Genomic DNA, 20,294 nt, shown 5'->3' with positions numbered 1-20,294 from the left:
TCTAGGCCTCTCACAGCTTTCAACCTCTGAGACACATAAGGACGGTAACACCCTTGATCTGGTCTTCTGCCGGCTCTGTTCAATCTCCCACCTAAACAACTCACCGCTTCCACTCTCTGACCACAACATTCTCTCCTTCACGCTCACAAATCCTCGCCCACCCCAGCTCATTCCTACCTACCACACAGTCAGAAATCTACAAGCTATTAACCCTCAGACACTTTCAGATTCCCTACACTCATCTCTGTCCCCAATCTCCTCTCTTTCCTGTCCTAATCTGGCTGTTCATCACTACAATGACACTCTTAGAAGCACCCTTGACCAAGTAGCTCCCCTCACCCTCAGAACCTCCAAACACAGAGTAAAAGAGCCCTGGCTCACATCGCAAACTCAACTTCTCCAGCGATGCTCCAGGAGTGCTGAACGCCTATGGAGAAAAACCCGCACACCAGAAGACTTCATCCACTTCAAATTTATGTTAAGAACCTATAACGCTGCCCTTCACCTTGCCAAACAGACCTACTTCACCACCCTGATCTCCTCACTAGCCAACAACCCCAAGAAACTTTTTGACACTTTTCACTCCCTCCTCAGGCCAAAAGCACAAGCCCCTATCACAGACATTTGTGCTGATGACCTGGCCTCCCACTTTACAGAAAAAATAGATAATATCCGTCAAGAAATCTGCTCCCAACCACCAAGTGCTGTGACTCCCATCCCTTCCTACATCTCCCCTGGCTCACTCTCCACATTTGATCCCATCACAGAAGAAGAAGTCTCCAGACTCCTCTCTTCTTCTCGTCCGACTACATGCACTACCGACCCCATTCCCTCACATCTCCTCCAGTCTCTCTCTCCAGTCGTCACAACCCACCTAACTACAATCTTTAATCTCTCCCTCTCCTCGGGCGTTTTCCCATCCTCCTTCAAACACGCCATCGTTACTCCATTACTAAAGAAACCTGCTCTCGACCCATCCTGCACAAACAACTACAGACCAGTCTCCAATCTCCCCTTCATCTCTAAACTTTTGGAACGCCTAGTTTACTCCCGCCTTACCCGTTACCTCTCCATTCACTCCCTTCTAGACCCTTCACAGTCCGGCTTCCGCCCCCTACATTCGACTGAAACTGCACTCATCAAAGTGACCAATGACATTCTGACAGCAAAACGTAACGGTGACCACTCTCTGCTCATTCTTCTTGACCTATCTGCAGCTTTCGATACTGTTGACCACCATCTCCTACTCTCTAGGCTCCAGTCACTAGGCATTAAGGACACTGCACTCTCCTGGTTCTCTTCCTATCTCTCTGACCGCTCCTTCAGTGTTTTGTTCTCTGGCTCCACGTCATCTCCTCTTCCTCTTGCTGTCGGGGTACCTCAGGGCTCAGTCCTTGGCCCCCTTCTTTTCTCTCTCTACACGGCCCCAATTGGACAGACCATCAGCAGATTTGGCTTTCAGTACCATCTTTATGCTGATGACACACAACTATACACGTCTTCCCCCGACCTTACCCCCGCTGTACTACAGAACGCCAGTGACTGTCTGTCCGCAGTCTCCAATATCATGTCCGCTCTCTATCTGAAACTCAACCTCTCCAAAACTGAACTTCTTCTGCTCCCGCCGTCTACTAACCTCCCTAAATCTGACATTTCCTTCTCCGTGGGTGGTACCACAATAACACCCCGGCAGCAGGTGCGCTGTCTGGGTGTTATGTTTGACACCAATCTCTCCTTTACATCCCATATACAATCTCTTGCCCGCTCTTGCCGCTTACACCTAAAGAACATCTCTAGAATCCGCCCTTTTCTCACTATGGAAACAACAAAAACCCTCACTGTTGCATTGATCCACTCTCGCCTGGATTACTGCAACGCTCTATTAATTGGCCTCCCCGTCACTCGACTATCCCCTCTCCAGTCCATACTCAATGCAGCAGCCAGGATCGTCCATCTGGGTAATCGGTACTCGGACGCGTCCGCTCTTCGCCAGTCCTTACATTGGCTGCCCATTCATTATAGGATCCAATTCAAAGTACTTGTTCTCACCCACAAAGCTCTCCACAGTGCGGCACCCCCTTACATCTCTTCTCTCATTTCTGTCTATCGGCCTAGCCGATCGCTGCGCTCTGCAAACGACTTTCGACTAACCTCTGCACTAATCCGTACCTCCCACTCCCGACTCCAAGACTTCTCCCGTGCCGCTCCTATCCTCTGGAATGCTCTACCCCAAGAAATCAGGACTATCCACAATTTGCATAGTTTTAGGCGCTCCCTCAAAACACACCTGTTCAGAGCGGCCTATCACATTCACTAATCAAAGTCATTCTCTGTGTAAGTGTGCGTGCGTAGCCCATTCACTATCTCCATCCATCCTTCACTCCTGCAAGATGGCTGGACCTTCATTGTAAATACACCATAGTAAATACACACCTGTACTCTGTATCTCCCTCACCTCATTGTAGATTGTACGCTCTCACGAGCAGGGTCGTCTTATTTCGTCTTATTTTGCTTTAATTATTGTATTGTTAGCGTTGTTACTTATGACTTGTGTTTTGAAACTGTTAAACTGTAAAGCGCTGCGGAATATGTTGGCGCTATATAAATAAAGATTATTATTATTATTATGTATTCTATGTGTATATATATCTAGTGTTTTGTGAGCTGTCAGTGTTATTTTACGAAAGCCGACAAACGAATTATCACCTATTCTGCTATGTATCTCTAAATAACACTGACAGCTCACAAAACACTAGATATATATACACATAGAATACATACATATATATTACACACACGTCAGTGACATATATATATAGAGTCACTCTGTCCGAAGCCCTGCGCAGTCTGGCTCCAGACAGAGTGACGCACCCCCCAGGAGATCGCGGAAGACACCCCCCCCCCCTGCCGGCACGACGCCTTACCGATTCGGTGTGGCTGCGGGGTCTTGCTGTGATGACAAGAGAGGGCGGGTTGTTGCTCCGGAAGCGGCGCATGCGCAGTCCACGCTTTCCGGCGCCATTTTGGGGAAGACACACTGCAGTGTGTCTTCAAGACAATGGCGCCGGAAAGAGGAATGCGCAGGCGCCGATTCCGTAGAAACAACCCGCCCTCTCCTGACAACACAGCAGGCACAAAAGATAACCGGGGTATTCGCCGTGAAGTCAGAAGACGGCGGGTTGTAGCGCCGAAATCAGGCGCCAATTACGGCCGCACAATCCCACACTCCTCAGAACTGGAGCGGGGGATGAGGGAGGACCATGCATACCAGGATAGGGGGGTGAGAGGACGATGCATACCAGGATGAAGAATGGGGTACCATGCATACCAGGATAGGAGGGTGGCAGCACATACCAGGATGGGAGACCATATACCAATAAAAATGCTCGCCACCCGAGCGTAGAACGGGTTCATAGCTAATATATATATATATATATATATATATATATATATATATATATATATATATATATATTGTGTGTCTCACGTTTTTATCTCCAGTGAGTATGAGCCCTAATACAGGGTTTTTTATGTTTTGCCATTTTCGCACACTAAAATCAATATGTTACAAACAATGTTTTTCCATCCTCATACTCGGATAGCTGTAGCTTTTTTGTTTTGTTGTCTACAGACCTACAGTTGTGGCCAAAAGTATTGACACCCCTGCAATTCTGTCAGATAATACTCAGTTTCTTCCTGAAAATGATTGCAATCACAAGTTCTTTGGTATTATTATCTTCATTTAATTTGTCTTAAAAACACAAAAGAGAATGAAGCAAAACATTGATCATTTCACAAAACTCCAAAAATGGGCCAGACAAAAGTATTCGCACCCTGAGCCTAATACTTGGTTGCACAACCTTTAGCCAAAATAACTGCGACCAACCGCTTCCGGTAACCATCAATGAGTTTCTTACAATGCTCTGCTGGAATTTTAGACCATTCTTCTTTGGCAAACAGCTCCAGGTCCCTGATATTTGAAGGGTGCCTTCTCCAAACTGCCATTTTTAGATCTCTCCACAGGTGTTCTATGGGATTCAGGTCTGGACTCATTGCTGGCCACCTTAGAAGTCTCCAGTGCGTTCTCTCAAACCATTTTCTAGTGCTTTTTGAAGTGTGTTTTGGGTCATTGTCCTGCTGGAAGACCCATGACCTCTGAGGGAGACCCAGCTTTCTCACACTGGGCCCTACATTATGCTGCAAAATTTGTTGGTAGTCTTCAGACCAGACTTCATAATGCCATGCACACGGTCAAGCAGTCCAGTGCCAGAGGCAGCAAAGCAACCCCAAAACATCAGGGAACCTCCGCCATGTTTGACTGTAGGGACCGTGTTCTTTTCTTTGAATGCCTCTTTTTTTCTCCTGTAAACTCTATGTTGATGCCTTTGCCCAAAAAGCTACTTTTGTCTCATCTGACCAGAGAACATTCTTCCAAAACGTTTTAGGCTTTTTCAGGTAAGTTTTGGCAAACTCCAGCCTGGCTTTTTTATGTCTCGGGGTAAGAAGTGGGGTCTTCCTGGGTCTCCTACCATACAGCCCCTTTTCCTTCAGACACCGACGGATAGTGCGGGTTGACACTGTTGTACCCTCGGACTGCAGGGCAGCTTGAACTTGTTTGGATGTTAGTCGAGGTTCTTTATCCAACATCTGCACAATCTTGCGTTGAAATCTCTTGTCAATTTTTCTTTTCCGTCCACATCTAGGGGGGTTAGCCACAGTGCCATGGGCTTTAAACTTCTTGATGACACTGCGCACGGTAGACACAGGAACATTCAGGTCTTTGGAGATGGACTTGTAGCCTTGAGATTGCTCATGCTTCCTCACAATTTGGTTTCTCAAGTCCTCAGACAGTTCTTTGGTCTTCTTTCTTTTCTCCATGCTCAATGTGGTACACACAAGGACACAGGACAGAGGTTGAGTCACCTTTAATCCATGTCAACTGGCTGCAAGTGTGATTTAGTTATTGCCAACACCTATTAGGTGCCACAGGTAAGTTACAGGTGCTGTTAATTACACAAATTAGAGAAGCATCACATGATTTTTCGAACAGTGCCAATACTTTTGTCCACCCTCTTTTATGTTTGGTGTGGAATTATATCCAATTTGGCTTTAGGACAATTCTTTTTGTGTTTTTTCATTTAAGACAAATTAAATTAAGATAATAATACCAAAGAATTTGTGATTGCAATCATTTTCAGGAAGAAACTGAGTATTATCTGACAGAATTGCAGGGGTGTCAATACTTTTGGCCACAACTGTATGTAAGGGCTTGTTTCTTGCGGGACAAGATGATATTTTTCTTGATACCATTTTTATTTCAGGCAATTTTTTATCACTTTTTATTCTATGTTTTGTGTGTCAGTGTGGTATTTTTGGCATTTTTATTTTTTACAGTGTTCATCAGATGTTATATAATATGACGCTGTGTTCCGGATCTGCTGTTTCCAGATATGCACTTCTTCCCCTTTACTTTCGTTTTTTATAGATAAAACAGCGTTTTTACTTGCAAAATATTTTCTTTTTCTTACTTTCTCTTTTTATTTTTCACATTTTTATAAACTTTATTTAACTTTTTTTCTTTATCATCGCGTCATACAGGTACGGTTGTTTGTGGGAACGCACTTCCCATTGCACCGTACATGTACAGCAGATGTCGGTAAGGGGTGAAAGTCTATGGGGAGTTACAGCAAGAACAGAGGCTTTTATGTTCCTCACAGATGTTCTGCAGCAGCTGGGGTCATGTACTGTACAGGTCACTCTGCAGCTGCTGCAGAACCTCTCTCGGCTTCCTGTGTGCACCTTTTATGTATCCTGCTCTCTGCACACTAAAGACTATGGGCCTGAATCATTATTGTATTTGTTCCTTTTTTTGGTAAACTTTTGGTGTTTTTTCACTCGTTTTCCATTTACACCTAATTATCCTTTTTTTTCTGCCATTTTTTTTTTCCATCTCTTCTACATTTTCTCCAGTTTTTTCTTGTTCCCCATTGTGGTCGGGGTTTGGGGGATTATTAATGTTATTTAGTGTGTATGTTCCCGCCGTGTTTGGGTGGGTTTCCTCCTGTTTCCTCCCACATTATAAAGATATCCTGATAGGGAATGTAGATTGTGAGCCCCAATGGGGACAGTGATGATGCTGTCTGTAAAGCTGTGGAATTAATGGCGCTATATAAGTGAGTAACATAGGCCAGCTCGGTGGCTCAGTGGTTAGCAAGGAGACAAGGACAACATCTGCAAGGTGTGTGTATGTTCTCCCCGGGTTTGGGTGGGTTTCCTCCAGGTTTTTCGGTTTCCTCCCACACTCCAAAGACATACTGATAGGGAATGTAGATTGTGAGCCCCAATGGGGACAGCGACGATGATGTCTGTAAAGCTGTGGAATTAATGGTGCTATAAAAGTGAGTAAAATAAATAAACTATCTGCGGCTCGGCCGGTGATTCTCGTTTCTTTCCTTCCACCTCATGGCTGATGGACATATGGGGGACCCCGAGGAGGAGAAGGTCAGTGTCACCCAGGACTGACACACTGTAACAGCACCACAGTCACTGTACACTGGAGGGTGGAGCTCAGCGCTGATTGGACAGGAGGTGCAGCGTCCTCCAATAGGAGCAGGAATCTCCAGCTGCTCAGCAGTTACCGGGCAGAGGGAGGACGGAGAGGTGAGAGCTGGAGGAAGCGATGAGAGAGTCGGTTTCTTATTTGTTCATTTTCTTATTTGTACATTTTTCTTTTTTTTTGTTTTTTTTTTACAAGTTTAATAATGAGAAAAGTTCTCCCAATAATAGAATCCACGGCAGTGCGGCGCCCGGAGGGGAACACACAGGAAAACAGCTGGAAAATATATAAGAGGCACAAAAATGGCCTCAAAGTGTCAGACGGTGAATTGTCCCAGACTCACATAAGTCTCTGGTGTTTTCCAAGGGTTGTGACCTTCAGTCACTGATCTCCCATCAATCACACAGAGGAGACGCCAAGAATCATCATCAGGTCTCTGTACCCGGCCCAAACGGGGTCTGAGCCGAAAATCTGCATCAGAGGCAAACGGACAATTGTCCCCTATTGTGAAGGAGCAACCGGAGCTCAGAGAGAGAAATCCCTGTGTGCCGCTGATCTCCCCCATCACCGCGATCCCCGGCACAATGGATCTCACCGGCTGTGATGCCGGGATCCACTGAGAGCGGCCGAGAGGAGCGGATTGTGATCTCCACAGTCATTAACCGTTTACACACACAAGACACTTATTGGAGTCACTAATAAGTGGTGATTTGCCCGCTGTGATGTTATTCGGCCAGGAGGTCATAGGGGCCATCGCTGATCCCTCCCTTCTGTGTGATCGCTGGTGAGATCAGTGGCCCAACATCATTTACCCTGTGATTCGCCCCTTTGGGGCCATTTCTGAGCCTCTTCTATAGACTATGTAGCCGCTTTCAGGTGTGTTTTCACCTCCGGGCCCCGCACTGCAGTGTAGTCACCTCCGGGCCCCGCACTGCAGTGGATTCACCTCCGGGCCCCGCACTGCAGTGGATTCACCTCCGGCCCCGCACTGCAGTGGATTCACCTCCGGGCCCCGCACTGCAGTGGATTCACCTCCGGGCCCCGCACTGCAGTGGATTCACCTCCGGGCCCCGCACTGCAGTGGATTCACCTCCGGGCCCCGCACTGCAGTGTAGTCACCTCCGGGCCCCGCACTGCAGTGGATTCTATTATTGAGGTCGGTTTTGCTCATAATTAAACTTGTAAATAATAAGAGAGAACAAGAAACCGACTTCAGCCTCAGCCGACTTGGAGACCCCAGAAACAGCGCCATGTCCTCCTCACTATGGCGCCCACCACAGGCGCAGCTTCTCTAGTGGATTTCTGCCTCTTATAGACGAAAACACATTGATCCATAAACTCCAATCACAACATAAATAAGACGTAATAATCGTCTGCGATCAGGAGCAATCACTGATCACCCTCCATACTCACCAGAACACACCGCAGACACGGGAAGGAGAAGCCCAACGAGGGGCCACATCCTCCTGCCCCCGATATATGGGGGGACCCCGAGGAGGAGAAGCTCAGTGTCACCCAGGACTGACACACTGTAATGGCTTCACAGTCACTGCACACTGGAGGGCGGAGCTCAGCGCTGATTGGACGGGAGCTGCAGCGTCCTCCAATAGGAGAAGGAATCTCCGCTGCTCAGCAGTTACCGGGCAGAGGGAGGACGGAGAGGTGAGAGCTGGAGGAAGCGAAAGGGAAAGAAAACCTGTGAGATCTCAGGGCCGGATAAGACGCGTCACACAGTGACCACGGGGGACAGAGGCCGCAGATACAGGAGCCATCCTCCAGGGGATAATGAGGGGAGAAAGCCTCTGGGATTACTCAATATGCCGGGGTCACACTGGTGAGGAATACGGGTGCGTGAGAGGCGCAAAAAGCACGCATTACACACGGACCAATGATTCTCTATGGGGTCCCTCGCACCAGCCGTATATTTCTCCTCAGTATCCTACGCTCCGTGCCACTCGCAGCATGCTGCGATTGTCAGCGTGCTACGGCCGTAGTACGCCAATGCAAGTCTATGGGTGCGCAAAAAATACGGATTACACACGGAGCACACATGTGACTTGCGAGAAATACGCACCCGGTGTCTTTTAGAAAAGCCGGCAATTCAGTGCACGATACAGTAAACTCACACTGACAGGTTTAATAAAGAAAGAATAGATATATACACACACACACATATATATATATATATGCATTCTATGTGTCTATATCTATTCTTTCATTTCTTTATTAAAACTGTCATAGGGCTCCATTATATGTCCATTTTGCAAGCCTGCGAGAAAATCTCACCATACGGATGCTGACATGCGCAAAATACGCGACCACACCTTGATTACAGATGACATACGGAGCACTGTTTAGGGGTCTGTCATCCGTATTACGCATGTAAAATACTGACCGCATTTTGCGCAGGTTAGTGTGACTCCAGCCATAGGGGGAAATCAGTATAAGGGATGTGCCCCCTAGAGGCCATGCAATGCTACTGCAGACAGTATCCTCACTGCTTTACCCTGCTGCACTGCTCTCCATTCAGCAAAACCCAGCAAGCAATTCTGTATACAGAAAAATAGAAAATACTTTTATTTGGGTCTATAGCTCCTCTGCGGATCTGTCCTGGACGACCACTTAATGAGAGCCCCCCATCTAGTGTCACATTTGTCCTCAGACTTCACATCTGACTTCAGAACCGCAGCAAATCATGAGCCTCCTCTGACCTCTTTCATACCATCAATTCTTCACATCCTCCTCTAAGGCTGTGTGCACACGTTGCGGATTCTGCTGCGGTGTACAGTACCATTATAACCTATGGAAAAAGAAAACCGCAGTGCAGACGGTGCGGATTTTTCTGCGCGGATTTGCTGCAGTTTCAAATCCGCAGAAAGAATTGACATGTCTTTCTGCGGATTCCGCTGCGGTTTGCCACCTGCTCCATTGTACAGATGACAAACCACAGGGCAAATCCGCAGATCATTTCGCAGCGTGTGCACACAGCATGATCCCTTAGGCTATGTGCACACGTGTGGAAGTGCTTCACTAACCATCCTGCTCTGGTGGGTGCCCAGTGCCCGGGGGACCAGAAAGCAGCAGGTTTAAACCAACTTCTCCAGCTAGAGATTGCCTGTACAGCCTCTTCAATCTGCGGCCTCCTACAGGGCCTGAATTGTGGTCCCCCTGCTGGAAAAAGTTTCTTCTGTTGCTGGGGACGGTCCCTGCACTCCTTCCCCTCCATCCACCTGTGACAGATCTACAGCGGAGGCCAGACTATGGGATGAGTGAACTTCTGGGAGCCTCCAGCACATAGCATTTAGGGAGGTCTGCCACCATCATCCGTCACGGGGGGCCACCCCGCTGCATCTGTGGTGAAGACCCTGCTGGCAGTAAGAGACCCTCGGGACCAGACCTCTCCCTGCCCATCTGCTGTCTTACCTGGGGGAAGATTGCCGATTGTGTGATTGCTGGGAGCTGTGTTTCCTCCTTGTGCAGTTATACAACAGGAGAAACCCCGACATCTGCTGCGGAATCACTGAGCAGCCTGGGGCTTTAGGGTGAGTGCAGACGGACTTTTGAGCCCTGCGGATTTTTCCGCACAGAATTGAATAAATCCGCAGGTCAAATGACCTGCATTTTTCCTGCGGATTTCTTCCATTTTAAGGCTGTGTGCCCACGATGCGATTTTTAAGTGTTTTTGCCACGATTTTCAGCGCTAAAACGCTGTGAAAACTTTTAAAAATCGTGTACAGAACGCCCCCCATTCATTCCTATGGCATTCCGCACATGCTGTGCTAATGCTGCGCTTTTTTCTGCGGCAGAATTGCATCGCGGAAAAAAAAAAAAAATCGCAGCTTGATCATTCTTTTGTGCGGAATCGCTAAGAATTGCCGCGATTCCGCACCCATAGGAATGCATGAGAATTGCTTACTTCCCGCATGTGGCTATGTCCACCATGCGCGAAGTTAAGCGTCTCATGTGCGGTTGGTACCCACGGTGTGGAGGAGAGGAGACTGTCCTCCAGGCCCTGGGTACCATACCCCTGTAAAAAAAAGAATAAAAAAATCAGAGTATATTTACCTTCCGACATTGCATTCCCGGCCTCAGCGTTCCCAGTAATGCCTTGCAGCAAGGTCCTGTGATGACGTAGTCTCGCGTGACTCTAGCGGTCTCGTAAGATCGCTATAGTAACGTGAGACCAACATCATCACAGGTCTCACAAGGCATTACTGGGAACGCTGAGGCCGGGAATGCAACGTCAGAAGGTAAATATACCCCGATTTTTTTTTATCATTTTTAACATTTTATCTTTTACTATTCATGCCGCATAGGCGGCCTCAATAGTAAAAATCTGGTCACACTTGTCAAACACTATGTCTGACGAGTGTGACCAACCTGTCAATCACTTTCCAAGCGATGCTTCAAATCGCTTGGTAAGTGCTTGACTATTGCACGCGAAAATCGCGACCATAATCGCGGTGAAATCGCGCGGAAAAAAATCGCACGATTTCTGGGAAGGAGTCCGTTTTAAATGGTTACGTGGGCACATAGTCTTAATGCGGTTTTCTTGCGGTTTTTGTGCGGTTTTCCACTGCAGATTTCTCCCTGCGGTTTTGGAGACAGGGGAGGTGGAAAACCGCACAAAAGAAGTGACATGCTGCGGATTTTGTACCGCAGGAAAACCGTGCGGAAAAATCCGCAGCGTCTGCACAGCGGTTTTTTTTTTTTCATTGATTTTAATGCTACTGTACATCACAATGCGGATCCGCAGCAAATCTGCATCGTGTGCACACAGCCTTAGAGGGACACTGCAGATTTCCTCTACTGTACCAGAGCAGTGCTGTTGCCTCTCCACAATAATGGCCGGAGAAGCTTATTAAGAAACGCCAATATTTGTGAGTGGCTTTGAGAAGATCCAGGCATTGACCTATTATTTGTGGCACTGGTTACCTTTGGTGGGGGCAGCTACTGGGACATAACTTTCTTGACCCCCCACACACCCCCTCCCCCCAAGAGGATACATATGAAGCAGAAGACCATCTACTCCAAAAGCCACCTGATCCCTGATTTACTATATCATCCAACATACCAGTTAAGTTGGAGCTCTGCTGCCATCTACTGCTCATAACTAGAATGACGCACTGATACGGGCTGCAATATACTACCACTCCGGATACCACTGCTGAGTAGCACTCAGTGCTCTCTTTTATACACAGACGCCTCTCTTAAGGGCTTGTCTTCTAAAGTGCTGTGGATACCGGCCCAACTGGGGACCCTTTTCAGCCTGTTTACCTTTATGATCTTATGAGTGGTCCATATCCCTTAAACCATCTTGGATCTCCTCGGGACTAATTCTCTGTGATATCCTACCTAAGCTACTTAGTTATATAGGTTCTTGCACTTAAATCTCGACTGAGATGTCTCCCCTCTCCTTACAAGTGCATTTCTATTCATTTTCTAGCTCTCTCCATCTACATGGAAAAATTTGTAAATCCCAGTAGCTCCAAGGCTACTAAAAACAGGGCACAGGCCACCAAATGTTCTCCTGAATCACCAGATTCTAACTCCGTCATGTCTAAAGAATCCCTACAAATCATTGCTGACTCTATCACAAAGCAACTTATGCCAAAAACAGATGCAAGACTTCTTTCCTTTCAATCATCATTGGACTCGATCACATCCCAGTTGTCCGACCATTCCACCAAACTTTTGGCAGCAGAACAGCGGATCAGTGACTTGGAGGACACTGTACAGTCCTATGTTGCTCAGCTTAAAGATAAGGACCATGTGATAGAGCAGCTCCAAGACAAATTCAATGATCTGGAAAACCGGAGCCGCCGAAACAATCTCTGCGTCATCGGCGTTCCCAAGTCGGTAAAGGATCTCCACCGCTTTACTTCCTCCTGGCTCCCACGAGCACTTAATTTGCCTGACCGACCTGGCTCCATGATAGTCGAACGAGCCCACAGACTTGGACTTCCAACTCCAGAATCCAATGCCCGCCCTCGCCCTGTTATTTTTAAGTTACTTAATTTTCAGGACAAAATGCTAATATTTCGGGCTATCTCTGCTGTGAAATATGAGGGACGCTCTCTTCTTATGTTTCAAGATTATTCTGCCGTGGTGGCGGCCAAGCGCCGCGCCTTTGCTCCAGCTTGTAAACTTCTGCATGACAGAGGCTCCCGCTTTGCCCTTCTCTACCCAGCACGTCTGAGGGTGGAACTCCGAGGAAAGATGATGTTTTTCGTTGACCCTAATGAAGCCATGGAGGAGGTGAAGCGCTCCTCCCGAGCCTCTTCTCCGGCCACTTGATTTCAATTTCATGGTTTTTGTAATTTTTTTCTAGTTGATAGCCATGTTACATCTGTTTATATTTACCTGCATGATTAATCTTTCGGTTTCTACTTAATGCAGGTTGTTATTTTTACTGCATTATGATTATGGGAGGTCTTAGTCGAGATACTGATATATAATGTTTATTGTGGTTTCTATATTGCTTGTGGGTTTGTTGGGGGGTGGGGGGTGGGCTCTTCCTCCCTAAGCACGATTTTTTAAGTTGTCTTTCTGGGTGTTAGGGTTTGCTTGCTGGGACAGATCTTTGCCCAGTTGTTTCTTCTCTGATATTACACTTTCATGGCCTCAATGTGGCATAGGCTAATATGGCTGACTCTAATACTGTAGCTCCTCATATTAATGTAGACTCTCTCAAATTGTTATCTTGGAAGGTGGCTGGGCTCAATACTCCGGTGAAACGCAGGAAAGTTTTAGACCATGTTACCCGTATACGCCCACACATTATGTTTTTGCAGGAAACTCACTGGTTTCGTGGAAAACATCCTCCGCTTCGTAACAAGCATTACCCGGACTGCATAGAAGGAAGAAGCGTGGAGTTGCCATCCTGTTCCATAGAGACCTTGAATACTCAATTCAAGATGTGGTAAGAGACAAGGCGGGACAATATTTGCTGATTAGGATCCTTGCTGAGCAGAGAGAATTCTGCCTTATTAATGTTTACGCACCTAATGCGGCTAGCCCTTCCTTTTTTTCTAAGCTGGTAGAAGTCATCCATAGCTGGCATCCTACTAATATATTATTATGTGGGGATTTAAATGCTCTCCATGAAATCTTTTTAGATAGGTCTACCTCACCGCCTGCATCCCTCTCCCCGGTTGGAACGATTCCCATCTTATTAGATAGGCTTGACTTATTGGATTCCTGGAGATGCTGCCATCCTACGGAAAAAGAATATACGCTTTACTCTAGGGATCACGACATACACACTCGCATTGATTACTGGCCAACATCTACCCTTCTTTTTTCATCATTAAAATCGGTTGAGATTCTTCCAATGGTTATTTCAGATCACTCTCCTTTCTTACTTACCCTAGACCTTCCCACAAGGAAAACTCTCTCCTTTTGTTGGCGTTTTCCCTCATATCTTTATACGTCGGACAATTTAAAAAAATGTTTGGCTGGCTGGTGGGAGACATACATGGAGGATAACTTGGAACATTTAGAAGACATCAGTTTATTCTGGGTTACCGCTAAAACAGTGCTCAGAGGACATATTATCTCTTATGTGTCTCAGAAAAAGAAGAAATTGTTGTCCTCCTTGCGGCCTCTTCTTGACCAGCTCACTCAATCCTATAGAGATATCCGGGTACACAATACCTCCTCATCCAAGGAGGCTTACCTCACTGCTAAACATAATCTAGACACCTTACTGCATGAACAAGCGCATAACCAACTTGCCTACCAACGTAACCGCTTCTTTCGTTGGGGCAATAAACCTGGGCGCCTTCTGGCATCACTAACGAAACCCATCAAAAAAGCTATTAAAATCACCAACATCAAACATCCTAATGGTTCCATTATCCGTGACCCAGTTCAAATATGCTCAGTTTTCAGAGATTTTTATGCAGATCTCTATGGCCCACCCAATGATTCTCAGGAAGAAGGCTATAATTTACTTGATAAGGCTGATCCTCCAAAACTTTCCATCTCTCAAAGAGAAATTTTAAATAAACCTCTCTCTCCTGGGGAAGTTGGATTGGTCATCCAGTCTCTTAAATGCTTAAAGCCCCTGGCCCGGACGGCAGAATTCTATAAAATATTGCAACCATTGCTTATACCCCACCTTACCTCTCTTTTTAATCATATTATAGATTCAAGTTTCCTTCCTGACTGCTTCAATGAAGCAAGCCTTTCATTACTACCAAGGCCGGGTAAAGACCCTCTTCTCCCTGCCTCGTACCGCCCAATCTCCATTTTAAATGTAGATTTCAAATTGCTCACCAAAATTATGGCCAACAGATTACAATCTATACTTCCTAATATCCTCACCACGTCCCAAACAGGCTTTGTCCACGGTCGATCCATCACCTACAATATTAGAAAGGCATTAGCCGCTGTTATTAATAATCATCAAACCAAAGCTAAACAAAACATCTTGGTTAGCCTTGACGCCGATAAGGCTTTGACCGGGTATCTTGGTCCCACCTCATCCGAACTCTTAAATACAGATTGTTTGGATTTTCCTTTTTCAATTTTATCCGGACGATTTACACCACTCCTCAGTCCTCAATATGGCTCCATGGTATTCAGTCATCCCCTTTCTCAAATTTTCAGAGGTACGAGGCAGGGATGTCCTTTATCCCCCTTATTGTTTAATATTGCCCTAGACCCTCTGCTTAGATGTCTGGAGAGATGATTCCTTCGAGGGAATTGGGATAGGCCACCTTACACTCAAGTCCTTGGCATTCGCCGACGACATACTACTCATGATAGCTAATCCTAAGGAGTCCATTCCTTTCCTAATGGGGGATTTCCATGAGTTTGGAGAAATCTCGGGATTCCGCATAAATTTTAACAAATCCAAAGCTTTAGCGATCTTCAGGGATGCTTGACAAAAGTGGCCCTTCCCTTTTCCATTTCAGTGGGGGCATGGTTCTTTACGATATCTTGGTATTCTTCTACCCTCCAACCCACATACTATTTACTAACTTAATATCCGACCCTTAATATCTGCCATTACTCGGGAAATACAATCTTGGACATCTTTTAAATTATCTTTTGCGGGTAAAGCTCACCTTATTAAAATGGTTTCCTTTCCTAAAATACTCTTCCCTTTACAAATGCTACCTATTCTATTATCTAAAGCTGACGATCAACTCCTAACTAAGATTTTTCGACAGTTTATATGGGGCTCGAGGGGGAGATCTAGGATCAGTATGTTTGAATTGCAACAGGCTAAATCTTTGGTGGGGCCTCAATTTTCCAAATTTAAGATTGTATAGTGTTGCAGCCATTTTCAGACATTCTTTTGATTGGATTTGGGGCCATACTAAATTTACCAACACCCCATTAGATGAAGCAATGTCTGGATCGATCAGTCTTCCTGCCTTACTCCATTTACAACAAAATAGAGTTCCCACTGCAATCAGGGATAATCCTCTGCTATGGTCTGTGGTATTGGCATGGCGTCATGCTAGAAGGATCAGCAGACTAGACCCTTATACCTCAATTTTCCTTCCCTTTCAAGGTAACCTTTTCTTTTTAGAAGGCAGACCACCCCCAATTTACCAAGTGCTGGGGGAGAGAGGGTGCAGACTGGTCTGCGATCTTCTGACAACTACTCAATGTCCTCTTTCTCTGGAGGGTATTTTCTCCAAATATTCAATCTTAGTGGGTAATATTTTTATTACTACTCAGATTAAGCATTACATTGACTCGGTCTTCCGAGGCATACCAGTCAGAACCTGTCCTCTCCATCTCATCTCCCTTGGTGCTCGTGCAGGAGTTTATTCGCTAAGTCTTATCTATAAATCAATCAAACCTTCTATTTCATAGTCAGATTCTTCACCAGGCCCAGGAAGATGGGTATCACAACTATCTAATTATAGACTAACTGATCTTTTGAAAGCCACTCTACGTTTAAACTCTTTATTGCCATATGACAGCTACTCAACTATGGCCCTCATGATTTTCCATAGGGCTTACATCTCCCCGGAGGTCAAATCTAGGATGTCTCTATCGGCTAATCCCTCTTGTCCCAAGTGTTTACACTCTCCAGCTGACATCTTTCATTGTCTCTGGGATTGTCCGAAGATACAGGAGGTTTGGGATATGCTTCTTCGCCATCTCACTAACACCTTCAACATTCGCTTTACATTATCTCCAGAATGGGCGTTATTTAATATTCTCCCACGGGATCAACTACTCGGACTCTCTGCTCAGCAACGACGTGTTTTAACTATTTGGGCGGCGGCTACCCGCAAGAGTATTCTGCATTTGTGGGCACAGGACACAACACCTTCACTAAATCTAATTTCTTCGAAGGTAACATATTTGTTTAAAATGGATTGGATTGAGTCCATACTTCATAAAAAAAGTCATACGGAATGTTTTTTCCTCACATGGTCCTCCTTTATCGATCTGCAGCCACTATCGGTGCGTCAAGCATTACATGGCTGCTTTCAATTCACTGATTGGTATATGAGAGAGCTTATATCTGGTAACACACCTATTAGGCTTACCTGATTAAACCTGCAGGGTTTCAGACGTGCCTGGGGGGGATGGGGGGAGTTGGGGTTGGGATTGACTGTTAGGGCAGAGACACGCTGGCGAATTTTTTGTCCGAGAATCGGATGGTAAAATTTGCCCTGGCCGGCACCTCTCCGGACCTGAACTTGACAGCTGCATAGTAATCCATCATGCTGTCATGCTCAGGTCAGGAGAGGTGCCGGCCAGGGCAAGTTTTACCATCTGATTCTTGGACGAAAAATTTGCCAGTGTGTCTCTGCCCTTATACTGAATAACCCCATCTTCCTTTGAGTCTTTCAAGCTACACTTTCTGGATATTGTTATGTCCTTCTTTATCTTTATATGCTATGTATGTCACTGATTCTTATCTTGTTTGCAGACTGTTATAAATAAATATTTTTAAAAAAATATATAGTGTTTGACAAGTGTGACCAACTTTTTACTATTGGAGGTCGCCTATGCAGCCTCAATAGTAAAAATATATAATGTTAAATAATAAAAAAAAAAAAAAAAAAGTGATATTCTCACCTTCCGGCATCCACCGCAGCGTTCCCAGGCCTCAGCGATGCTCCCGGCAATTCCCGTTCCCAGCGATGCCTTGCGACAATGACCCCAGATGACATAGCATCATGCGAGACCGCTACGTCATCACAGGTCATTAACATCCTCTTCTGATCCTTCAGTCAGATTGATTCTTCACTTCCTCCTCTGATCCTTTTTGTGAGGGTGATTCTTCACATCCTCTGCTGATCCTCATGTCAGATTGATTCTTCACATCCTCCTCCATCATCCAATCTGCATTATGTTTCATTGTAGACACATCCTCAGGGTGATTCTTTCATTATATTAGTGACAGTGCGTCCCACCTGCTCACATCAGACATAGTAACATAGTAATTAAGGTTGAAGGGAGACTTTAAGTCCATCTAGTTCAACCCATATCCTATCCTAACTTGCCCTAACATGTTGATCCAGAGGAAGGCAAAAAAAACCCATGTGGCAAACAGTAAGCTTCACATTGGGGAAAAAAATTCCTTCCCGACTCCACATACGGCAATCAGACTAGCTCCCTGGATCAACGCAACACTAAGGAAACTAGTGTATATACCCTGTAATATTATACTTTTCAAGAAAGGCATCCAGTCCCTTCTTAAATTTTAGTAGGGAATCACTCATTACAACATCATATGGCAGAGAGTTCCATAGTCTCACTGCTCTTATTCTTCTGCAGAGATCTCAGCGCTGTCCAAGTCTTATGAAATATTCACCAAAATCGGGGTTTCTCCGCTCCCGACCTCTGGGAATCGGCCCAGTGATGTCCTGAGGATTTCTGTAATGCTGCAGTAATCGGCATATAAGCTTCCGCCATGGAGGATCTGCACAATTAGGATTCCTCCAGGAGCGCACGTAAAAAGGACCGCAATAGGTAAGAGTGAGGGTGCGATGCTCGCTGCTAATAAGCCTCCATCACTATATTACATGTACCCTCCACACTACTAATATCACCATAGTGGGGAGGATGGATCCGTAACGCCTGTGCACACTATGCAGATTTATCACAAAACCTGAAGGGTTTCCCAACTCCAGCAAAGGGAGTGAGAATCCCGAGGTCTCGTGCACACGGTGCTTATTTGTCACCTGCAGATTTGGGGCAGATTATCAATTCTTTCAGCGTTCACACTAATGAGGGGAAAAAATCTGCATCAAAAACGCAAGTAACAAAAAAGCATCAAAAACGCAGATATTATAAAAGCAGAACTGATGTATACAGGAAAATGCATATTCCTTAATAAAGGAGACTCTCCAAAGACTATACATAATAATGGAGAAAAATAGAGAATTTCGCTATACCAGTATTAATGGAGATTGACGATCTAAAAACTACAAATGTCAGAAACTTGCTATGTCAAAAAGTACAAAATATATTTATGGATCCAAAAAAGTACAAGATAATCCACAGAGTGAGTCAGATCTATACATTATCCTATATTACACACAGGGCAGGCGGCAGCAGTACAACCCTGGGACACAGGACGGCATAGTACATGGATCAGTAGGGGTCTGAGACACCGGGGTAATGGGATGTACCACAATGTGTACCATTAAATACAAGGAGTATATACACATGTACTAAGGTATTCCCACCAGACTCAGAAATAAAGAGGAGGAATTGGCAGTTTCCATTTGTTACACCCGTAATGCAATATGTATATGCGTATAAATGGCCAAACACATTGTAAGGGAATTATAAAGAGTCACATGTGCAGATACACACATCATATAGCCGCCTCTTCCCCATAGTTTATGCCAAACCCTGCTATATGTCCAGGCCCTAGGATAGATTGGGGTCTGACCTCTAGACCGGTTATACACAGAGTGAGGGAGCGCTATAGGGATATTATCAATGCTGGGAGGAGGAAGAACCGTCCTTACTAACACTCACACTGAGACACTTTATGTCCTTTCACAACTGCTATGGAAACTCCTGACAGTAACCGGCACTGACAAAGTCTGTATTGGCCCGAGAGGAGGAAACTGGGAGAAAAATCCAGCACAGCTGGAAGCCCGATGGATCTCCAAAATAGATTCCGTCCAACCAAATGGACGGAATGAAGTCTGGAGCTTCGCCCTTTCCTTTAATACATATTGTTTTAGTGGTTGTAACTTGTATTGTTGTTGTTTGTTTACATTTGTTTTTAACTTTTTTTTTTTTTTAGTTTATAGTTTCCCGTAACCCCGATCCCACTTAATCAGTGATCGGCGTGGTTTCCTAATCCTCTGGTGATGAAAATGACGGACGATCCCTCAAGCCGCTCTAGGATCAATTTGTAATTTAATTTTTTTTTTCTTCTCCCTTTCATTCATGTTCATCCCCTGCTTTTTCATTTTTTTTTTTTTTTTTTACCCCTATACTGGGGTTATCTTGTTATGGAACTTATATATATGTATTTATTTCTATGCATAAATAAGGATTAATTCTTTATGTAAGCTGACTCTGTTATTATTTATGATCTATATGTAAATTTCCAACAAGAATATGTATTTTTTAATATATTCATGTACAATTCCTCTATTGAGGATATCTCTGCTTTATCACTGATCCTATATTGTTTACATGCACACTTTTTTTTTTTTTTTTTTTTTTACACCTGGGTCCACTTTTAAGTTCTTCCCTTATAATTATTTATTTATTCTGCTCCTATCTTCTCATT

At 45.2% G+C, this 20,294-nt stretch overlaps 1 protein-coding gene and 1 long non-coding RNA gene across 4 annotated transcripts in view; one reads left to right on the top strand and one right to left on the bottom strand.

The window, feature by feature from the left end:
* LOC141048426 (class I histocompatibility antigen, F10 alpha chain-like) overlaps positions 1–8,121 on the bottom strand; it is a 281,467-nt gene extending 273,346 nt beyond the window's left edge. For 2 of the 3 annotated variants that reach the window (XM_073543982.1, XM_073543983.1), the window contains exon 1: positions 7,970–8,120. In XM_073543982.1, the coding sequence (XP_073400083.1) occupies positions 7,970–8,018 (49 nt within the window). In that variant the 5' untranslated portion in view covers positions 8,019–8,120. Of the gene's footprint in view, positions 1–7,969 lie in introns of all 3 variants that reach the window. The other variant, XM_073543985.1, reaches the window with a different exon arrangement.
* A 5,227-nt stretch (positions 8,122–13,348) lies between these two features.
* Positions 13,349–20,070, top strand: LOC141048437 (uncharacterized). Its single transcript, XR_012220060.1, has 3 exons — positions 13,349–13,478; positions 18,314–18,508; positions 19,800–20,070. It is a non-coding gene; the product is annotated as an uncharacterized lncRNA (long non-coding RNA).
* The last annotated feature ends 224 nt before the right edge of the window (positions 20,071–20,294 follow it).

This window comes from Dendrobates tinctorius, unplaced genomic scaffold, assembly GCF_039654945.1.
Source record: "Dendrobates tinctorius isolate UK_male_01 unplaced genomic scaffold, ASM3965494v1 ptg000135l, whole genome shotgun sequence".
NCBI classification, from domain to species: Eukaryota; Metazoa; Chordata; class Amphibia; order Anura; family Dendrobatidae; genus Dendrobates; species Dendrobates tinctorius.
This window is presented reverse-complemented; position numbering and strand designations above follow the sequence as displayed.